The sequence below is a fragment of the Rhinopithecus roxellana genome, chromosome 8, assembly GCF_007565055.1.
Source record: "Rhinopithecus roxellana isolate Shanxi Qingling chromosome 8, ASM756505v1, whole genome shotgun sequence".
NCBI lineage: Eukaryota > Metazoa > Chordata > Mammalia > Primates > Cercopithecidae > Rhinopithecus > Rhinopithecus roxellana.
The window spans coordinates 105249918-105270618 of NC_044556.1; the positions used below are offsets into that span (position 1 = coordinate 105249918).

At 40.6% G+C, this 20701-nt stretch overlaps 1 protein-coding gene and 1 pseudogene across 2 annotated transcripts in view; both read right to left on the reverse strand.

Moving 5' to 3' along the window:
• Positions 1-20701, reverse strand: part of RGS7 (regulator of G protein signaling 7) — a 565601-nt gene that overhangs the window by 37985 nt on the left and 506915 nt on the right. For both annotated transcript variants that reach the window (XM_030936869.1, XM_030936868.1), the window contains exons 10-12: positions 12673-12747; positions 1732-1830; positions 143-204 (exon numbers count right to left, since the gene is read on the reverse strand). In XM_030936869.1, coding sequence (XP_030792729.1) covers positions 143-204; positions 1732-1830; positions 12673-12747 — 236 coding nt within the window. The remainder of the gene's footprint in view (positions 1-142; positions 205-1731; positions 1831-12672; positions 12748-20701) is intronic.
• Positions 8438-8898, reverse strand: LOC104679213 (annotated as a pseudogene).

Sequence of the window (20701 nt, forward strand, 5' to 3'; positions counted from 1 at the left end):
TTTTCTACGTGCAAAAAGGAAAACAAAATCACATTACTTATAGGATTCTAATTCTCTGTCCCAACAGCTCTCTTTCATTTTTAAACACATTTAATTGTCATAAGAAATTTTAAAATTTATGTAGACACTTTGAAATACTCACCTGTCAGCGACTTTTGACATTTTTAACCGATGTCTATCTAACTGTATTTGCCAATATTTTATCTGAAAAGAGGATTAGAGAAGGAGTTACATAAGTAATGACATTTTCACAGTTTTCCACTCTAAATCATAATCGACTGGGCAATTCTGAACAAGAGTATATTCCATGTCAGTACAATTTCAAAGTTGGTTAAAAAAATAAAAGCAGAGGGCTCCTAAAGAGTTGACAAAATGAAATGTTGGAATGTGAACACAATTGATATCACTTTAGAACAGCAATGAGTTTGACCATTCTGCCTACTTTAATGAAATGTAATTTTATTTTAAAATTGTAGAGATTTTGCTGGGTGCAGTGGCTCACGCCTGTAATCCTAGTACTTTGGGAGGTCGAGGTGGGCACATCACTTGAGCCCAGGAATTTGAGACCAGCCTGGCCAACATAGTGAGCCCCTGTCTGTAAAAATATATACAAAAATTAGCCAGGTGTAGTGGTGCAGGTACTATAGTCCCAGCTACTCCGGGGGCTGAGGCAGGAGGATCACTTGGGACTTTGAAGCAGAGGTTGCAGTGAGCTGAGATCACACCACTGCACTACAGTCTGGGTGACAGAGCAAGACTCTGTTTCAAAAAAATAAAAAATAAAATTGTAGAGATTTTAAACATTCATTCATGGTGAATACCTAAATCCAGAATCATACTTCCCTCCAAATTTAGAAAATTATTTATTACTATAATTTCAAAATAAATCCTATCTCCTAATACCAAGAAAGCATCAATGATATGTGTTTTGAGAATAATTTTTGTCAGTACTTCATGACAAATGCTCATATGGAATAATCACACACAGAAAACTTTAATTAAAAACCCTCTGAATGACTTTTCCTTCCTGATTATTATAAATCTACTAGAAAGGTATATATTACACTCTTGATAAACCGTATTATAATAAAATATTAAGGGAAAAGAGTCAAAATGAGAATAATGCCCCATGACTGAACCAATCAAGAAATTTAACTATTACTTGACTTGAGACACTGGAGTTTGCTTTGAACCATTACTTGGATATTATTATAATATTACTTGGATAGTATTAGCATGACTCCATGACTGTACACCAGTGTTGATAAGAAAAAACTTCAAGAGGTAGAGAGAAATCACCAGTGCAGAAAGGAAGAATAAGCACTCTTGTGAAGAAAATGTCCTATCATTGGATATGGGAAGTGTGACAATGTTCTCAACCTCTTGTCCTCTTACTCTTTAAAACAGAGCTTTGGGGTACAAAGTAACTATTGATGATGGAGTCACCTACAAATCAGCATAGGTGATTTTCACAACTGGTTAGAGGAACAAGGATTTGCGTAAATAAAGAGTGAGGGGTTTTGAAAATCATTACCATATATTGATACATTTTCAAGTAATTATAATACTTAAAATTAGAAAATTTTATTATCTTTTAACTGCAAATCTTCCATATGAAACAGGCAATCATACAAATAACCTTTAAAAATACCCACTATTTACATTTACTCTCTGGTTTTCATAGCTGTTACTCTGTAAACCTTGAACAGGTCATCTCATAGGTTGACTCACCTGTTGTTGTAACTCATCTTCTGTTGGAGGTTTAGTTTCTGGTGTGGGTGTGTGGGTAGGACTGTGACTTCTAATATCATTTTGTAAACCATAGACAGACTATATTAAAATAAAAAATAAACATTTTAGGACAAAATATCATTTACAGTCACAGACTTTCTAAAAAGTAACTCTAGCATAAATTCAATAAGATCTCTCAAAGCTTATTTGATTAAGCTTCTTATCAAAATTCAAAAGGCACTGCTATGATAAATATCATATGCATATAAAATAGAAGCACAGCTCTGAAAAAAAAACGTAGTTAGATTATTAACTTTGACAGAATAACTGATTATATGTAGAGAACAAGGTGCATGTGATAAAATTTGAGAGTAGGCTCGGAATACCAAGCTGGAGAATGTCAACACTAACTAACGTTTCATAAGCATTCATTTAAGAAAATAGAGAGGTGGATGCAGAATAGAATAGAAATGTAATAACCCAAAAGAAGATTTAAAAATAACTTGATATTTTACATAGAAATTAAATGGGGCACTGAGGAGACGGACAAGTCAAGAATTCTATTGCTGATTTGATTTCTGATGGTGCAATAGAAGACACCGGGGTACTCCTATTCTCCGTGTCAACAGTGGGTTATTTACTTCACCATACTGGCCTTGCCATTGGGTGCCATTTGCAAACATCAGTGACCCCAGAGGCGTCATGCATCTTTGGAATTCTCAATACCCTTGTACTTTTTTTATTAACTTGTCAAAAGGTCAGACCTACTACTTAGGAAGACTCTTTTTTGAGAAAGGCCCATTGCTTAGTAAGTATAAATAAAGATCTGGTGACTAAAGGGACGAAAAACTATCTGTAACTGAGTGTGAGACATCTCACGTGTCAACTCAAGAAAGAAGCCAAATTATTTTTTCTTGAATATTATACTATTCCTTTAAAATAAAGAATTTAATGTGTGTTATTGAGCACTTTGTCTTTGGACATGAGCAAGAAGAATGAGGGCATAATAAAACTGCATGAACTCCACAAAATTAGTACCAGATAAGGTTTGCAAAGACACTTTAGATGAGGTTAGCTCCAGATGCCTAATGATGCCAATTTTCAGGCCAGTCACCAAGCTTGCCAATATCTCTAAATTCAATGTATTTTTGTTCCTGATCCGCTTTCACTAGGACCTTACGTCCACTTAACATTTACCTCTTGACTCTGTGTCTGCACCTTTTGGATGTAGTTTTGCCCTTGTGTCTCCCCTGGCTCCGTCATTTTTTTTTTTTTTTTTTTTTTAAGACAGAGTCTCATTCTGTCATCCAGGCTGGAGTACAGTGGCATAATCTTGGCTCACCGCAACCTCCTCCTGGGTTCAAGTGATTCTCTTGCCTCAGACCCGTGGTAGCTGAGATTACAGGCATGTGCCACCACACCTGGCTAATTTTTGTACTTTTAGTAGAGACAAGGTTTCACCATGTTGGCCAGGCTGGTCTTGAACTCCTGACCTCAGGTGACCCACCCGCCTTTGCCTGCCAAAGTGCTGGGATTACAGGCGTGAGCCACCGTGCCTGGCCTCCATCCTGTTTTTGGTGCTCTCATCTTTTCTTTACAAGATTTTAACTTGGATTTAATCATTGGGATTATCTGTTCCCAGACTATCTTGAGTAGGCCTCTTCAATGCCCTTCTCCTGCCCTAGCACCAGACCCTTGGGAACCCAATTCCCATTACTGAAGACATCCACTTCTTTTTTCTTTTTTCATAATGCCAAACAAGAGGCAGCAAATGGCCATCCATTTCAACACAAGGATTTGCTCATATGCTTTGAATTTACCCTGAACAGGACGGAGCTGAATGGCTTAAACTAGCCCTTTTATTTCATTCATTTTTTCACTCGTTCATTCATTCAACATTTATTGAACACTTACTATATACTGGATATAGTACTAAGCGTTAGGGAAATACAAATAAACAAAATAGATGTGCTTCTTTCTGCACTGGAACTCACAACCCAGTGGAAGGGAAAGAAGTTACACAGGCAATTACACAAATAAACATATGACTAAAAATGCGATAAGTATTATGAAACAAAAAAGAATAACAAGCATAGGGTCTGGGATATAAAGTGATTTAATTTACACTGAAGGAATGGAAATGGTCCAAGCTGATACTAGCCATATTTGAACATGATTAAATAAAACAACCTTCTGAATTCTGAAATAACAGTAGAGGTTGATTTTTAAAAAAAATTACGTGGTGTATATACATAATGGAACACTATTCAGTCTTTATAGAAGGAGAAATTCTGTCATTTGCAATAACATGGATGAGGCTAGAGGACATTACGTTTAGTTAAATAAGCTAGGCAGATAGGTATTTACCACAGAATTACACTTATGTGTGGAATATAAAAAAGTTGAAGTAGAGAGTAGAGTGACAGTTACCAGAGGCTAGGATAGGGGGTGGGAAAAGAAAGATCTCGGTCAATGGGTACAAAGTCAGTTAGCTAGGAGGAATAAGCCCTAGTGTTCTACTGGACAGCAAGGTGACTATTGTTAATAATAAGGTATTACATATTTCAAACTAACTAAAAGAGAGATTTTAACTGTTCTTGCCACAAAAAGGATAAATATTTGCGGTGACGAATATGTTGATTACTCTGATTTGTTCATTCCATGGTATATATGTTTATTGAATATTACCTCATAAATATGTGCAATTATTATTTGTCAATTAAAATTAGGCAACAGAGAGATCACCAATTATATAATAGTTGTACCTTTCAGTATCTGCTATTTTTTTAATTGTATCACCTTATTTTTTGAAAAGAAAAATAAAAAGACTCTGAGACTTGAAGTTTCCATTCTTTTTTAACTTGGTTTAATTATTTAAAGTTTTTAAGTAATAATCTACAGGTCATGTAAACAGTGCTTATAAAAAATAGCTAATGGTTTAAACAGTAAGTTTTTGGGCTAAGATAAAAAAATAAAAGACTGCTAGAAAAACACAGCAATTTGTGGTACCATGAAAGTAAAATGACCCATAAGTTATCTTTTATCTCTACATTTCTATAATGATTTCAACATTTATGCATTTCCTGCAAACTCCGTAGAGGTCCCATAAGAGGCCGGGCGCAGTGGCTCACGCCTGTAATCCCAGTACTTTGGGAGGCCGAGGCGGGCATATCACAAGATCACCCTGGCCAACATGGTGAAACTCCATCTCTACTGAAAATACAAAATTAGACGGGTATGGTAGCACGTGTGTGTAGTCCCAGCTACTCAGGAGGCTGACGCAGGAGAATCACTTGAACCTGGGAGGCAGAGGTTGCAGTGAGCCAAGATCGCACCACTGCATTCCAGTCTGGTGACAGAGCAAGACTCCGTCTCAAAAAAAAAAAAAAAAAAAAAAAAAAAAAAAACAGAGACCATGACCCAAACCATTGGGAAGTGTTGCTTAAAACATCTTCCAGGCACCTGGCTACTGGCTCTGAAGTTACTGCAGAGTTTCCATTTCTTGTCTTACATAAAATTCAACATCAGGAGGTCTCGCTTTCACCAATCTGAGCACTGTTCATTTCCTGGGGATAGTGATAGCTTTTAACTTTGATTGTTGGCTACAATGAAAACAGCCGAGAAGAATATAATTCTATATATGGGGATTATTTTATGGACAAAGGAGGCAAAGAGATTAATCCTATTTTGGCAGGCAAGTTATGAAAATTATTTGCAATGTAAAAGGCTTTGCATGTTTCAGAAAAAAATGTATTCAAATTGTGGTACAGGGTGGGGTGGCATAGAGCTAGAAACAGGTAGGGTTAGAGAGGAAGAGAAATAAAATCTCTTAATGTCTTAATATTTGCAGCAGAGGGAAAACCAAATTAACTAATTGAGATCCATTTTCAGTTTCAATAGCAAAAGCATTTATTTGCAATACTGTGGCTTGATTAACATGTTCTTTTATTCCCTATGGTGCTAAGACAAGCACTTTTTCATATACAGTGCCATCTATTTATTCATTAATAAAATAGATTTGGCTTCCTACATAAATCTGTTCATAGGTGATTTCCTTTGACATTTTAGAAGAGAACTAGAAAAATTATCCCTTTTTTTTTAAGGTTGGGGGTGGGGGTTTGCTATGGTCTGAATGTTTGTGTCTCTCCAAAATTCATACGTTGAAATCCTCAACCCCTAATGTGATGGTATTAAAAGGTAGGGACTTTGGGAGGTGACGAGGTATGAGGGTGAAGCCCTTGTGAATGGGATTAGTGCCTTTATAAAGAGGCCTGAGGGAGCTTATCTGCATATTCCACAATGTGAGGACACAGTGAGAAGGCACCATCTTTGAAGCACAGAGTGAGCTCGTGAAAGATACGAAATCTGCTGGTGCCATGTTCTTGGACTTCTCAGACTCCAGAATTGTGAGCAACACATTTCTGTTGTTTATAAATTACCCAGTCTAAGATATGTTGTCAAACAGCAACTCAAACAGACCAAGAACCAAGTCAGAGACTGTCAAACAGAAACCACAAAGTCCAAGATGCCTTTCCGTGTTTCCATGTGAAATGTAATCGCTGGGGCTTTTCTGACTGGCTGGCGTGGTAATAGTTCTCTTTCTTTCAAGGTTGCTCAGCTGAACTGGAGAACAGACTGTGACCATATCTGACACAATATGGAGAAAGCCAGTACAGAGAAAGAAGCAGAGAGAAGGCAACCAGAGGGAGAGAGCGTGAGAGAGCTGGGTCCACTCACACCCCTGGGCCAGCTCGACCTCTGCCTGTCACAAGGTTTCAGACCATGAATCAGAAAAGTCCCCTCTTGGCCTGGTGTGGTAGCTCATGCCTGTAATCCCAGCATTTAGGGAGGCTGAGGCGAGTGGATCCCCTGAGGTCAGGAGTTCGAGACCAGTCTAGCCAACATGGTGAAACTCCATCTCTACTAAAAATACCAAATGAGCAGGGCGTGGTGGCACATGCCTGTAGTCCCAGCTACTTGGGAGGCTGAGACAGGAGAATCACTTGAACCTGAGAGGCAGAGGCTGCAGTGAGCCGAGATTCCACCACTACACTCCAGCCTGGGCAAGACAGAGAGAGAGACTCCATTTCAAAAAAAAAGTAAAGTCCCCTCTTTATTCATTCTCATTGAAGCAATTTCTATTGCTTGCACCTTTACTATACCCTTTACTCGACACACTTTTGTGTTGCTCTAAGATATGAGTAGTTTATTCTGTTCAGTAACACATTAAGATGTAAATGTACACATGTTGTATATGGAGTTGAGGACACATCCATATTTTATGCAGAAACAGCTACAACCACCGGATTATTAATAGCGGGAAAACCAGACAGCTAATTACACATTTGCTGTTGTTCTTCCAGGATGTGTGCATTAGCTTTTCGCTGATGCTGTTAACTGTCATATTTAGTGCCATGGTGTTCAAATGAAGGTGACAGAGGAAAAGGGGAACAGGATAGGAAATAGCTTACTGTGATTTTCAAATATAGGTGCTAAAGTTACAGGAGGGAGCCCAAAGTGTGGATTCAGTCACACACATGCAGATGCTCTTACCACTTCCCTCAGGCTTTGTGTCCTAGGACCCCCCTAGCTATTGTCCTACAGAAGGGTACAGCCTGTGGTGATGAATTTTGTGTCAACCTGGCTGGCCCATAGTACTCAGATATGTGGACAGACATTACTCTGGATATTTCTGTGACGGTGTTTATTGGACGGGATTAACATTTAAATCAATGGACTTTGAGTAAAGCCCTCTAGCTATTGTCCTACAGAAGGGACGATGGACTTTGAGTAAAGCAGGCTGCCCTCCATAATGCGGGTGGGCCTCACCCAATCAACTGAAGGCCTTAATAGAACAAAGACTGGCCCCCCCGAGCAAGAAGGGATTCTGCCTCCAGACTGCCTTTTTTGTTGTTGCTTGTTGTTTTGAAGAAGAAGGATATTTACTCTTAAAAAAGAAGCGTTATCTCACAAAAAGATGTACAGATTTGAAAAACACTTATTTTAAAAAGAAGCGTTATCCCACAAAAAGATGTACAGATTTGAAAAACACTTATTTTACTGTATTAAACAAACAGAAAAACAGGCAGGGGAGGTCTAGATGACAGAATTGAAGCAGCTCTGTACAAAAATAAAGATGGTACAATGATGTGACTTCAAAGAAAATGACTTAAAAAATTCACGAACATCTTCATGTTTCTAATAATATATTAATACACAAAATGTCAAAAATACAAAGTCTAGGTGTATTCCGTGTAGGTTTATGATAAACTATTGAACTTCTATTTAATGCATTTACTTTTATAAGCCTTCTCTGTTTAGAAGTACAAACTTTACAAGTACATACATGTTGGTATTTTACCATGAAAATTTTAGTTTTCATCTCAAACTAGTGATTTGTCTTTTTACCTGTACTTATATACATTTCACTTCCATTATAAGACATGTAATACCTTTCTAGTGGTACATTTTAATCAATATATATTTTTTAAATATTGATTTTTAAATGAATCTTTTTAGTGCTATGACATGATGGCCTTAATTTAACAGCTGAAGCATGATATGGTAACTACATTGTACTGTTTAATTCGCAGCTGTAGGAAAACGTTTGAGTTTTAAAATATAACCAAGATGAGGGTGCATAGTAATAAACACTGAAATACTAGAAAACAGTGAATGAATAAATAATACGTTTTTTTTTTTTTCATCAGGGGCTGTTCATTATTTTGCTTTTAGAAACCTGGAAGAAATTATCTTGAGTTTCAAATGTTCTGGTAAATCTAGTCGTTTCTTAGCCTCCTCAATGTCGCCGGGAATTGCTGAAATAAGTGACTCTAAAGAAAGTTCTTTTCTGGTCTGAGGTAGGGAACAATGGCCGCATTGGGGAGTTCCCCATAGAAGTCCTCTTTGAAGGTATGCAGGATAAGCCTTTCCATGGACTTCTTCATATTCTTGTGGTAGGGGTCCATCCTATGCTCACCACCACCTAAAGGCCATCTCCACTTCCAACCCTGGCCCAACCATAAAAAATGACGATGGATACATCAACTGGAAGATTAGCTACTAAACTTGTTCAGGAAAATTAGCTGCGGGGATGCCCAGCTGCCTGGAGCCACGGCCGAAGCCCCACACCACTTGGGCCCGGCAGAAGCGGCGCAGATGTCTCATGTTATAGTTCAGTCCGCTCAGGACAAGGGCTGCAGCCGGGTCGAATGTTTTGCGGAGCCGCCATCGACGCGGTGCCCGGACCTTGGACCAGCAGCAGGTGGGGTAAAGGCATGGCCGTGAGCTCTGCCTGCCGCTGGGGTGCACCAGGGGCCTGGCGACAAGACAACACGCCGAGGTGGGTCCCTGATGCCAGCAACCCAGCAAAAGCTTCCCGGCGACTCAAGAGCTGTGTCTTTGGATTTGAACTGCCACTCTTCCCTAGGTCTCCAGCCTGTTGGCCTCCCACATCAGAGTTTGAACTCGCCAAGCCTCAATAATCCTGTGAGCCAATGCCTTAATATAAGTCTCTGTCTTTCTCCCCCTCTCCCGCCCCCCACTCTCTGTTTCTGGTTCGGTTTCTCTGGAGAACTCTGGCTAATACAGAATCTATTAGAGTCAAAATTTAGTATCAGACTCAAGAACATCAGGCGGACTGTTCCCCTTCAAACTTACCTAGATTAGGCTGATTTCTTTCTGGCTATGCTACATTATCATTCTTTCATAGATCCTTGAGACAACACGTTTTTACCTATTTCCTTATATTGTAGTAAAGTATATTCTAATTAAAAAGAAAGACTTGAAAATGGACTAATGGTAGATTCTTAACAGCTCAAATCATCCATACAGCAAAGCCCTCGCTTCTTATATTTGATAAACATGTCAAAAATTCAACAATTAGATACAACATTCCCAAATGAAATGTGGAATGACTCTGATATTCTTCAGGCACCTATGCTAGACTGTTAGTTTAGGGATTTACTGGGTCCTTTACTCTTGTTATGGTACATAATCACAGGAAAATTGTTATAGCTCGCTCCCAAAGAAATGAACAGCAGCTCTCCTTGCTATGAGCATTATCTGCTTTCGAAGATTAAGCATGTTCCATAGGTTCCACTTCCTGAGCAGCCGCAGTATAAAGACTGAGGCCGACCACACAGCTGGGAGGAGGCGCTACCGAGACAGCCCAATTACGGCGGAAGGGAAGGGTGGTTTCCAGGGGTGACTGGCTGGCCTCTGTGGTTTGTGATCTCACAGTGTCGCCAGCTCTGCAGACAGAGCTGTGGACCCCTCAGAGGATGGTGAAACAGCTTGCTGATTGCTGTCAAGGTATTCACTGATAAAATGCAGTGGCAATCACAAGCACAAATCACTTAAATTCCCTTTGTCATATGCCACGGGCGGAGTTGTGTCTCCTCCCCCAAATTCTTACGTTGCAGCCCTATCCCCCAACACAGCTGTATGTGGAGATCGGGCCTGTGAAGAGGAAATGAAGGTTAGGTGGGGTTCTAGGGTGGGAACTAATGCAATAGAACTGGTGTCCTCTTAAGAAGAGGAAGAGACCCAGAGTTGGTTGTTGTGTTTTGTTTTTCTCTCTGTCTCTATGCACGCACAGGAAAAGCCACTGAGGATATGAGAATAAGGCGGCCATCCCCAAGCCAGGAAGAGACACTCCACAGGAACTGAACTTGCCACCACCCTGATCTTGAACTTCTAGTTTCCATAACTATGAGGTAACCAATTCCTACTCTTTAATAACCACCTCGTTTGCGGTATTTTAAGGTGGCCCCAGCAGACTACATAAAGCTTAACGAAATCATATACTTATATCCATGTACAGACATTTGTCTCCTTGCTCAATACCTGCACCCTTATGAGACCATGAATTAGGGGGAGCAAGGCCCTGACTGTCCCATTTACTATGGAGTACCTAAAGCCCAGGACATGTCTGGCATAGAGCAGAGACTCCTTAATTTTGCTAATTCAGTGGATCATTACAATTCCTAAACAACTATGAGCATATCATAGTTGTATACTTCGTATCATATGACGTATCAGTGGTGATACTTCTAAAAAAACATATTAGTATGTGGCTTGGAGTCGTAAAACCTTCCATGTAAAATAACATTATCATCTGTGAAGATTCTAGCAAATTGAACACTTCTGACTGTGAGAAACTATATTTATCAAAAGGTAAGAAAAATCAGTTTTCTCCAACTGTGGAAAATAAGGGCATACCTGTTAATTGCTGTCATATTTTTCAGGACTTTTGTTTTCTCCTGGCAAATGTTAGCACCAGACAGCTCTGGAGTGAGGCCCTGTCATTCTATCATGATTGATTCACAAGAAATTAGATGTTGTCGAGACAAAGAGAGCTAGATCTCAATGATTCTGTTTTTTTGCAATATTTCACCTTGCAATGCCTCATGGGCTTTTCATCATTAAATGAGGGCTGATGGTATGTGAAGAACAACATTGTAAACTAATGCTTCTCAAATGTTCAAAAAGAAGGGTGCCATGTGAAACACGAGAAAGATGACCAATACTGAAGATGGTGCCGAAGAGAGAGTATAAATGATGCCTTTATTGTGTCTAAGTGCTATCTTGTCAATTCATGTGCTTTCTCTTCTGAATCACAGCATGTCTGGGTTAGTGTCTGTTGGGGGAAATAGGACACCCAATAAAGTATTTCGAAGAGTAATTTCATGATTCAGAAAGTGGAGAGAGGTGGCTTAATGTACTTTTTGGAGAGCTGATAGCAGTTTTGAATCTTGTTCTGCAAAAATAGTTCTTGGTGCCCTCAGGATGTGCTGTGAGCAGAAGATGAAAGCAATTAAGTAGGGCCAGCCACAAGAGAGACAGACCAGACAGGCTTGCTTTGGTCTGATTTCGCCTCTCCCTCGGAGAGTTCCTAGAGGCAGATACATTTGAGCACCACATCTGAGTTGGTTTTGTGGTGCTTTGCTTCGGCTTGTTTATCCTAACATCAAGGTAAACTGCCTTAAAAGAAAGAAAGGTACTTGGACCATACTGGGGCCTTTGAACGTGAAGCTATATGTTTCTAGGGATGGGAGAAAAAGGCAACATAAAATAAGACTAGAAAAAAATATTGGGTGCTTACTGCAGGGACACAGACTCTGGAAAACACTATGGCTAAGGAAATACTAAGGAAATAGTCGCAGAAAAGAAGACCTTGAACTTTGTGGGATGTATTAATCCAGCAGGACCAATCAATAGGCTGTGTTCTCAAAGTGACTGCTACAGGCCAGAAATTCTTGTGTACATCAAGCATGTTTTATGGAATGAATAAAAATCCCTTCTAGTTGTACGTGTTGTTTTAAAAAATATGTAGAGACTATCGCTATGCATTTTCAAAGGGTTATTTAAAATGTCACTGAACTCGGAATAGCTTCCCCTGCACCCTGCACACCGATATTCTCTCAGATAACGACCACTGAAATACAGCCACTGTCTTATGGTTGTGTCACAAAATTCTAGTGTTAAGAGGGGGTCCCTGCACTCTTTCTGTAATTAAATATCTTCTAGATGTCCCCCTTTCCTCGGGTTTTAAAATGCCCTTCTCTCATCAGTATCAGGTTTTCTAACGATGATTTCTAAGGAAATCATCCTTAGATTTCCCTAGAAATCATCGTTAGAAAACCTCCATCTTCTTTTCCTCCTTTCCTGGGCTCTGAAGGCCACACACTTCTCTGGGAGAGGAGAGGGGTCCTCTGCTTCCTGTTCCTCTCCTGTCAGTTAGTCAGTACCACCGCTCTGTCTTGGGACCCTGGTGTGCTTGAGCATCAGGATGGGGCTATTCTTGAGGAAGGGAGGGCTGTGGAAGGCCGGGAAGAGTGAGGAAGATAGTCCATGACATGGGAAGACAGTGTTCATGGCTGACATCCTGTAAACAATGCAATCCATCACCAAGATCAGCACAACAAATGTCAGTTTTACCTTCCGTGTTTTGTGGGGGTTTCTCATTCTGGATGATTTCTTAATGTCCACTTCAGTTGTATTTACACAGCCAGGCTGGAAATGGAAAAACAGAGAGACAAATGAATCTTTGGCTATGAAATTTCTAACCAGGACAATCATGAATGACTTGCTCTCCAGAGCCCAAGCAAACGCCACAATGACACAAATCAAGGGAAGTGTTTTCTGGATGGCCACAGCCAGTCCCATCAGCAGTGGCCAGTCATAAAAGACATGATACTTCTTAACTCTTCACACTTAAAGGCCTTCAGATGCCATCCTCAAATAACTCCCAGAGAAACAGGAAAAAGAAATACTTGGGCTGCACATGTGAAAGTGGTGTCAATATTTATAGCCACAAAAACCCGACAGAAAGAGTGAGGGCGCTCCTGGACAAATGGGCCGATCCCCCTTGCTGGTTATCTGCAGACAGCCTCTTGCAGAGTTCTCTCTTTATAAAAAGTGAGGCTGGGCCGGGGCAGTGCCTCATGCCTGTAATCCCAGCACTTTGGGAAGCTGAGGTGGGTGGATTGCCTGAGGTAAAGAGTTCGAGACCAGCCTGGCCAACGTGATGAAACCCTCTCTCTACTAAAAATATAAAAAATTAGCTGGGCGTGGTGGCAGGCACCTGTAATCCCAGATACTTGGGAGGCTGAGGCAGGAGAATCACTTGAACATGGGAGGTAGAGGTTGCAGTGAACTGAGATTGCACCACTGCACTCCAGCCTGAGCGACAAGAGCGAAACTCATTGCAAAAATAAAAAAAAAAAGGCTGTTATTAGATGGGTGGCTTGCTTTTCCCAAGTTGGAAAGCTCAAATGGCATTTAGTTGAGCCAGCTCGACTCCCAGAATGAACTGTCTTAACAGGGATTGTGAAACTCAGCAACTAGGAATCTTTGTTTGCCATAGACAGAATATACAATGGTTAACATGTGAAAGATGGAGAAAGAGACTGGCAAATAAGATGCCATGCTTCTTCTGATAAATTTCTGACCTTCCTTTTCCTTAAGGGCAAGTGAACCCCTTTAAAACAGAGGGGTTGGAGAAGTATCGGCAGCCTGCTGTTAGTTTCCTGACAACCTCAGGAGTCTCATCTTGTTGGATTTATTGTTCTGTTTTACAGAAACAAATAGCTGCAAGCTTCTTGTATATTTGGAGGAGAGGAGGGAAGGAGGGGGGAAGAAGAGGGGAAGGGAGAGAATATGAATCAGGAAACAAAGAAGAGAGGAGATTCGAAAATACATGGTAGCTTAAACGTAGAAAGAGCTTAGACATCACACATTGTTTAGAAGTGATGAGAAGTTAATGGCTGCATGGACTGTGTTGCCTTTACTTTTGGTGCAGGATTTAAGGATGTCTGGTATTAGTAAAAAACATCAGCCAGGCGCGGTGGCTCATGCCTGTAATCCCTGCACTTTGGGAGGCCGAGGTGGATGGATCATGAGGTCAGGAGTTCAAAACCAGCCTGGCCAACATGGTGAACCCCATCTCTACTGAAAATACAAAAATTAGCCGGACGTGGTGGCAGGCGCCTGTAGTCCCAGCTTCTCTGGAGGCCGAGGCAGGATAATCACTTGAACTCAGGAGACGGAGGTTGTGGTGAGCTGAGATTGCGCCACTGCACTCCAGCCTGTGCGACAAGAGCGAAACTCCATCTCAAAACAAACAAACAAACAAACAAACAAACAAACAAACAAACAAACCATCAAGTTGCATGCCTCTGCTCAATTTCTCTGTTTCTTCCCACAGATTGCGAGAAATTAAAGCATTAGATGTCCTTAGAAGTGACTCCAGAGAAACTGAGAATGCGGAAGTCTTCTGTGGAGTTGGGATGGGGTTGGGAAGGAAGGGCAAAAAGGCAGAGCTGATGTGATCGGCAGAGTCAGCTGTTCACTACAGTAACAGGAATCAGCTCATTGTGTAATGAGGACAGAGGACACTTTCCTTAAAGAACCATCTCCTGCTAGCATAGCTGTTGGGCCAAAACTCCACCATAATATTATAATGGATAAGGAAGTAAATGAGGAAAACATTTTTTTCTTTTCTTTTTTTATAGAATATGTATATACTACACATACACACACACACACTGTACTACAAACATTAAACAAATTATGAGTTTGGTTTGCATATCTATTTAGGAATAGAAATCACTGGTTCAGCACAGTGGTCGGCTTGGCAATGCAGGAGGGAGGAAGGGCACCCAGCTGGGTGGGACTAATTTCCTAAGCGACACCAAGCAATGCACTAAACTACCCCAGCATCTGGTTGCTGAGTATCTGATATTTTGGTTTGATTTTTTTTTATGGTTGGTCTAGCCATTTGCTTTTTCAAAAGATCCCTGGGATTTTAATATGCAGCCAGAGTTTACAACCATTGATGTAGGTGTAACAAAGACAAGGTTTTTAAAACACTAAAGGATCGAGTTTTCATTTTCAATTCAATTTCTATTTCTTTGCAACCTTCCACCCTTAAGCCTGAACCATAACGGAAAGGAAGGCAGTAAAATTCTTTAAACTCCTATCAACATATCAGGAGCCAGGCACAGTGCCAGGTGCAGTGGCTTATGCCTGTAATCTCAGCAGTTTGAGAGACTGAGGTGGGAGGATCACTTGCTTTGAGGAGTCTGAGGCTGCAGTGAGCTGTGACTGAGCTACCACACTCCAGCCTGAGTGATAGGGTGAGATTTTCTCTCTCTCTCTCTCTTGCTCTCTCTCTCTTTTTTTAAAGAGCCAAGTATGATAAGATACGTCATGGAGATTTTTTTTCTATATGTTAAGGGATGGGAAAAATTAGGATATAATATCCAGGAAAAGGAAAGCATGTTTCTTCATGACCTGGAGGCAAAGAAAGATAAAGGTAAGATACTGAGCTCAGCAGGTGCCTCATTTTTCTCCTCTGTGGAAGAAACTCGAAGAAGGAGAGTTAACAGGGAGGAATAAAAAATCCCAGACAAGTATGAGGTAGCCTGTGAGGTAGTTAGTCCCATGCCCATAGAAGAAGCTCCACATGTGATCAGAGTCAACATGAATTTTATATCATATGGGTGGTAGCAAGAAAGATGAGCTTAAGGCAGTGCTTCCCAACCCTCTCATGTGGCAGTCAATGCATCTGGAATTTCTTGCATGCCACAGTAGTAAAAGGCACAGCAGATCTAAGAATGGTGGGTGGATGGGAGCCTGAGGTTGGGACAAAGGCCACAGTGTGCAGGGATTTTATGCTGGAAGCAGATGTCTGAAACACAGACTTCAGCATTGAGTTCCAGGTGATGAGATGGCACCTATTGCAGCTGTCCTGGGAGCAGCCCACACCAACCTGCCTATAGCAGAAATCGACAAGGATCTGGAAGATGTTCTGCAGGTGCTTGGCCCTCAGGCCCCACTGCACAAGATTGTAAAAACAAAGCCTCTGGACCCCAAACTTTCTTCCAAAACCAATATTGGATAGCAGCAGAGAAAGGCTGAGAAAACTGAAAGTGTGATCATTTATCCACAAATGACCGGGTCATCTAAACCAACTCTTTCGATATGGTGGCATGCAGAGCACATGCATTGAAACCTATCCTTCAAATAGGTTTCTGAGAAAACTATGTCAATTATAGAAAATATGGAAATTGTATTTTCTTTATACATCTGAGGAAGCTGAACTAATCTGAACTCTAAAACTCCTTCCGTAAAACTCCTTCCAAATCAATTTTACTTCACACCAGGGGGAATAATTAACAAATGGCCCTGGAAATTGTGTCAACCATTGAAGGCATAAAGTGGAAAGATCCCCTCCCCAGAGGAGCATATCTGACTGTCAGTCCTGAAAGAAATTAGAAGTTTCATCCTCATGTTTAAAAGATGATGGCCTTTTAAATTTGATTAATGAACCATTAGCTTACATCTGACATTCCCACTGGAGCCAATTATTAACACCACTAATCAGCAAATTAATAAGAAAGCATTGATTTTAAAAGTAAATGTTATTAGAGACTGAACTGTAAGATATGTTTTATAACCCGGCTCCCATCCCAGGAAAATAAAATCTGCCAGTTCAAAATTTGTTACTAATGACTAAATGGTTAAAATAGTAAGCTGGATCTGGGATGCTTGTCTCAGAGGCCTTGTAATTTCTAAGGAGGCCTCATGGGACAGCTAATGGTTCAACAGATCTATGATATCTAAGTCAACTAGGAAATTCTTGAAGATTAAAAAAGCTTGGAGACCCAAAGTTGTCTGGCATACTTCTGAATAATTACGGACATGACACAGTGCTGAGAACCCCGAATAACTGCTTTCAGATCAGGCACTGTGGTAAGTGAAATATGGCAATAATTTTTCTTGAATTCTCTTATGTATTCAATAAATATTTCTTTCTGCATCTAATTGTCAGATCTTGTGACACATGGTGAATTACAGAAACGAAGGCATGAGCCATATCCCAGTAACTTCCTGATACAATAAGAACGACAGACACATGAATAATCAGAATATGGGAGCATAATGACTAAGTGGAAGTTGACACAGAGCATTATAGGACAACAGAACATTCCAGACATCCATTTTTTTTTTTTTTTTTCCTGAGACGGAGTTTCACTCTTGTGCCCAGGCTGGAGTGCAACAGCACAATCTCAGCTCACTGCAACCTCTGCCTCCTGGGTTCAAGTGATTCTCTTGTCTCAGCCTCCCAAGTAGCTGGGATTACAGGCAGGTGCCACCATGCCCAGCTAATTTTTTGTATTTTTAGTAGAGACAAGGTTTTGCCATGTTGGCCAGGCTGGTCTCGAACTCCTGACCTCAGGTGATCCACCCGTCTTGGTCTCCCAAAGTGCTGGGATTACAGGCATGAGTCACGTGCCCGGCCAGGACAGACATCCATTCTTATGCACAGTCCGTTGGTTCTCCTCAACACGGCAAACAATATTCCTTTAAACGTTGTTTTTAAGCAATTTTTCAATCTCGATGAGACCATGTTGTCTTTGGTTACTTAAAAAAAAATCAATTATCTTTTTGATGCATATATAATACGTACCACTAGCTGGCACCAGACCTTCATGAAATTCGTAAAATTGGTTTCTGCGGAGCTAAACATATCTATCTTCCCAATAAGATATAAATAACATTATCGTTACCAAGTAGACATTCCATTAAAATGTTCAAATATATACTATTTGCTGGATACAGTATTAAGCACATGGTATTGTAGGATGTAAGGAATAATGAAATGCTATTTACATTAGCCTGGAAGAGAATTGTGTTATTTCTAGTGATTCAAAGATGAATTTCTTTTCAACCGAACTAAGCTGGGTTATAACATTATTATAACGTTGTTTATTATAAAGTAGGATTTAACACTGTAGAACCCATTACTGAGGGAGTAAATGGAGCATATCATTGAGAAATATTACTGTCATAACGTTTACGTGAGTGTCCTCATGAGATGCAAAAGAGAAGCTGGAGTTTTTGGTTTCATTATTGATATTTTAAGTAAAAGCATCTAAATGCCATTTAGTTCCGTTCATGCAAGAGTACATTTTGTTAGTTATAGCAGAAGGCATACGTGTGTTCAGGACAAGTTGGCAAAACTTGTGGCGAAGAGCGACAGTGAGAGAGAGGAATACAGAACAGCTGTCTTTAAGTTCCATCACTGCAGCTGATGTGTACCTGGGAGAACAGTGTCCTAAATGACAGGTGAGTGGAGGATTAGAAATGCACCGTCAAACAGAGCTGATAGCAAGACATCAAGTACACCTTAGAAAGTTTTTAAAAAATCATGATTCTGGGAAAATTCAGGTTTGAGGCCGGGCGCGGTGGCTCAAGCCTGTAATCCCAGCACTTTGGGAGGCCGAGGCGGGCGGATCACAAGGTCAGGAGATCGAGACCACCCTGGCTAACACGGTGAAACCCCGTCTCTACTAAAAAGTACAAAAAACTAGCCGGGCGAGGTGGCGGGCGCCTGTAGTCCCAGCTACTCGGGAGGCTGAGGCAGGAGAATGGTGTGAACCCGGGAGGCGGAGCTTGCAGTGAGCTGAGATCCGGCCACTGCACTCCAGCTTGGGCAACAGAGCGAGACTCCGTCTCAAAAAAAGAAAATTCAGGTTTGAAATATGAATAGTCCCCCCTTATCCTTGGGGGATATGTTTTACTACTGCCCACCCCCACAAAAGAGATGCCTGAAACCACAGATAGTACCAAAACCTATATATACTGTTTTTCTTATATATATACATGCTTATCATAAAGTTTAACTTATAAATTAGGAACAGTAAGAAATTAACAATAACTAATAATAAAATAGAAAACAAGAATAAGAATAAAATAATAAAATATGCCAAAACATGTGATGATGATGGCTTTGGGGTCATTCTGAAGTAAAGTAAAGGTGATGGCAATACCAGGACAGTCAATCTGATAACCTAGAAGGCTACTAAGTGCCTAACATGTGGGTACCATAGACAGTGTGGATCTGCTGGACAAAGGAGTGACTCATGTTCCAGCTGGGGCAGAAATGGGATAGATGAGATTTCATCATGCTGCTCAGAATGGCACGAAATTGCAAACTTATGCATTGTTTCTTGAATTTTCCATTTAATATTTTTGGACTGCAGTTGACTATGGATAACTGAAACCGCAGACTGCAACCATAGATAAGGGGGAACTACTGTATTTAGATGGTCCCTGACTTACTATGGCTCAACTTAAACACTTTCACCCTTTCTGTGAGTTTATTAGAGTATTAAATGCATTTTTTGACTTATAATATTTTTGGCTTACAATGTCTTTATTGGGACATGACCGCATTGTAGGTCAAAGAGCATCTGTATATATAATTATTAATTCAAATAGAAGTAAATTAATGAAAAAGAGTCGCCCCTTTGTAATACAGTACAAGTTTTAAAGATTGCATGTATGACCCATAGTACCCCAATAAAAATGATCCCTTATTCTTACATGAAGTAATTATAGATTTTAAAGTGTACACTTACATGAAGTAACTATAGATTTTAAAGTGATCAATCTCAGGATTTTTTTTCTTTTTTTTTTTTTGGCCCAGGCTGGAATGCAATGGTGCAATCACAGCTCACTATAGCCCCCACTTCCAGGGCTCAAGCAATCCTCTTGTCTCAGCCTCCTGAGTAGCTGGGACTACAGGTGAGTGTCACCATGTCTGGCTAATATTTTATTTTTAATTTTTAGTAGAGACAGGGTCTTGCTATGTTGCCCAGGCTGGTCTCAAACTCCTGACCTCAAGCAGTCCTCCCATTTCAGCCTCCCAAAGCTCTGGTGTTACAGGTGCGAACCACTGTGCCTAGCCAGGATTCTTTTTTTAAAGATCCAGTTCAAGCTTTTCTTCACTTTCTTAGGCAGTTGTCAGTTGATTCAGGCTCTGATTCTTCCAGCCTCCTCCTGACCCATCTGCTTCCTACACACAAACTGAAGAAAGTTGTTTGAGGAAATTGCTCCAAATTTCTTCCATTCACTCTTTTCTATAGCATTTACTCATTTAATTGCTACTAGGTCTCATTTGCTAGCTACAGATTCTTGGGTATGATATCGTGCTTCAATGTATGCTATGAATGAACTCCACATGTCCGAGAGGCAGAAGGAAATGAAATTGTCTGAAGTCAGCCTGAAGCTGTGGAAACTGGTCAGGTTGAGTAGAAATCACAGACCATGGTAAGGTGGTAAGCACTTTGGTTTAATTCTTTATTTTTATTTTTTAAGGTTTCTTTTGTTTTTTTTTTGAGACAGAGTCTTGCTCTACCACCCAGGCTGGAGTGCAGTGGCATGACCTCAGCTCACTGCAAGCTCCGCCTCCCGGGTTCACGCCATTCTCCTGCCTCAGCCTCCCGAGCAGCTGGGACTACAGGTGCCTGCCACCATGCCTGGCTAATTTTTTGTATTTTTAGCAGAGATGGGGTTTCACTGTGTTAGCCAGGATGGTCTCGATCTCCTGACCTCGTGATCCGCCTGCCTCAGCCTCCCAAAGTGCTGAGATTACAGGCGTGAACCACCGCGACCGGCC